Source organism: Convolutriloba macropyga, chromosome 1 (genome assembly GCF_964194025.1).
Source record: "Convolutriloba macropyga chromosome 1, txConMacr16.3, whole genome shotgun sequence".
Lineage (NCBI taxonomy): Eukaryota > Metazoa > Xenacoelomorpha > Acoela > Convolutidae > Convolutriloba > Convolutriloba macropyga.
In genome coordinates, this window is record NC_134468.1 from 65018756 (window position 1) to 65021255 (window position 2500).

Sequence of the window (2500 nt, forward strand, 5' to 3'; positions counted from 1 at the left end):
AATTGAAGGAATTTCAACTCTAGTGCGGCTTCGGTCTATATCTATACATCTTCAGTTTGCACTCTAAGCAGAAATTTACAAAAGAAGATCCTGTACTTAGCGCCAAACCAATATCATCACTGGGAAAGCCTGATTGCAAGTCTAGGTATCAGCACTGATTCAGAGCTATGACAATGACACCTTCAAACTTGTCAGTCTTGTGCAAATATTGGTAAAGATATGGCAAGTCTAAATATGAGTCTTGGCAGTCAGGAAAGAACCGAAAAAAGTCAAAAAACCGAAAAAATGTGAAAAATAGCAGAAGACAATTGAATATTTTATTAATTATATCTTATCGATGTTGAATAGAGCGGCACAAATAAGTCTGAAAATACGGTTTTGCAGACTAAATACTGTTTAATGAACTACTGTTTGCTTCTCACTTCTTGAAAAAATTAATCTTTAATAAGAGATATAAGAATAGGATATGATTTTAGCCGGATTCATGTACAATTTGTCAGGATCAGACATTTTTTGGGGCAAGTGACCAAATGGGTTAACAAAAACTCATTATATTTGCCTCCAAGTGAATAGGGAGATCATTTTTATTCCTTACCAAACTGTCCTGCCACGTTTCGTTTGGGAATGGTTGCTGTTGAAGACTGGTCTCGAAATCAAGGTGAAATCGTACTAGGCTCATTTTATATATTTGACCACATAAATTGACCATTTAATCCTTGGGGTATATATGTTTGTATTAATGAAGGCTTCGTTTTTGAGTTTTTATGGAATTGCTGTTTCTGGGCTTGTTCGGTAAAATTGGACAGCAAGTAAGGATTTTTATGATTTTTGCGATTCCATGGCATTATTGTATTAAGAAATCAAGAACGGCAGAGTGAATTTATATGCGATTCCTGTTCGTAATTGAGGAATATTCAAATCTAGTAGGGTTTCATTCTGATTCTGTTTATCTTCAGTTTGTGCACTGAGCAAAAAAATACAAAAAACGTCCTCAACTTAACGTCAAATCAATATCAGTACTGGGCAAGCCTAATAGCAAGTCTAGGTATCAGTACAGATTCAGAGCTTTGGCAATGTCAGTCTTGTGCAAATATGGGTCAAGACCTGGCAAGTCTAAATTTAAGTCTTGGCAGTGAGAAGACAGCCAAAAAAAGTCAAAAACAGCCGAAAGAGACGTAAAAAAAGCCAAAGTAGATGAAAAAGACGTGAAAACAATCCGAGAAAAAATAAATTTTTATTAATTATGTTTAACGATGTTGAATAGAGCAGCACAAATAAGTCTGCACTGTTTATTGAACTACTGTTTGCTTCGCCTTTCTTAAAATAATAATCTTTGCTGTTAAGAGATGTAAAATTAGGATATATGACTTTAGCCGGATTCGTTTACAAGTTGTGAGGATCAGACATTTTTTGGGGTAAGTGACATGCGTAACAATCACTCATCATATTCGCCCCCAAAAAGATAAGTAGATCAGGGATTTTTATCCCTGAGCAAATTGTCATGCCTTGTTTAGGTTGGGAATGGTTGCTATTGAACACTGGGTCTGATAATCAGGGTGAAATAAAGGTAACAACACCCAATCAATCCAGACAACAATATATGCTTAACTTTGACTTAATTAATTTCTTTTATTCTTACTGAAGTGTTATCAATTCTGTATTTAATATAGCTGATCAATAACTCTTTGCGGTGATAGTTCGATTTTGATGAAGTACTCACGTGTTACAAGCCAATGGACGGACCAATTGCGGCGGAATTTTGAGGTGGTTGTGATCATTCCTCTCTGGGGGTCTTGAACTTGGCACTTGTTCGCATACCATGGCCGAAATTCGCAACCAGTTGTCAGGTTGTGAATCACTGGGCGTCCTATGCTGTCGTACTCCAGGACAGGTGTTGCGGGAAATAAGCAACCTTTATATCGCAGTGGAGGTGGTAAAAAGTTGGTTATGAATAGCCAGCTAGCATTGAACTACTAAATGTGTTGACCTCGTTAACAGCTAGCAGTAAGCCAACTTCGGGAGATGGCTGTATCTCGTTTCAAAAATTGAAACCAGATACAGCCATCAAGTATAACAATATTTCGAGTTGAAATCAGTTCTCAATTACTACAAGTCATTATGCTTTTGGTCAATTTAACATCTACGAGACGGTTTATACTTTTCATACAATTCCCAGGATGAAGTCCGCGACCCAAGACAGGTATTGGCCAGACCGACCATACCCAAAACAGGTATTGGCCAGACCGACCATACCCAAAACAGGCATTGGCCAGACTGACAATACCCAAAGATAGGTATTGGCCAGACCGAGCAGACTTTGGCCACCATTGGCCAGACTGAACAGACTTTGGACACCATTAGCCAGACTGACCAGACATTGTCCAGACCATTGGGCAGACCGAACAGACCTTAGGCCAGACCGTTGTCCAGACCATCGGCCAGACCGTTGTCCAGACCAATGGCCAGACCGAACAGACCCTAGGTCAGACCATTGTCCAGA

General features: G+C 38.9%; 3 protein-coding genes across 3 annotated transcripts in view; 1 reads left to right on the plus strand and 2 right to left on the minus strand.

The window, feature by feature from the left end:
* The window catches only part of LOC142350648 (uncharacterized), a 626363-nt gene that overhangs the window by 307297 nt on the left and 316566 nt on the right, over nucleotides 1-2500 (minus strand). The gene's annotated exons all lie outside the window — the stretch shown is intronic.
* LOC142341676 (splicing factor 3B subunit 2-like) overlaps nucleotides 1-2500 on the plus strand; it is a 542910-nt gene that overhangs the window by 277232 nt on the left and 263178 nt on the right. The gene's annotated exons all lie outside the window — the stretch shown is intronic.
* LOC142346159 (uncharacterized) overlaps nucleotides 1662-2500 on the minus strand; it is a 51039-nt gene continuing 50200 nt past the window's right edge. Inside the window, exon 3 of the mRNA XM_075398702.1 lies at nucleotides 1662-1912. Within this exon, the coding sequence (XP_075254817.1) occupies nucleotides 1662-1912 (251 nt within the window). The remainder of the gene's footprint in view (nucleotides 1913-2500) is intronic.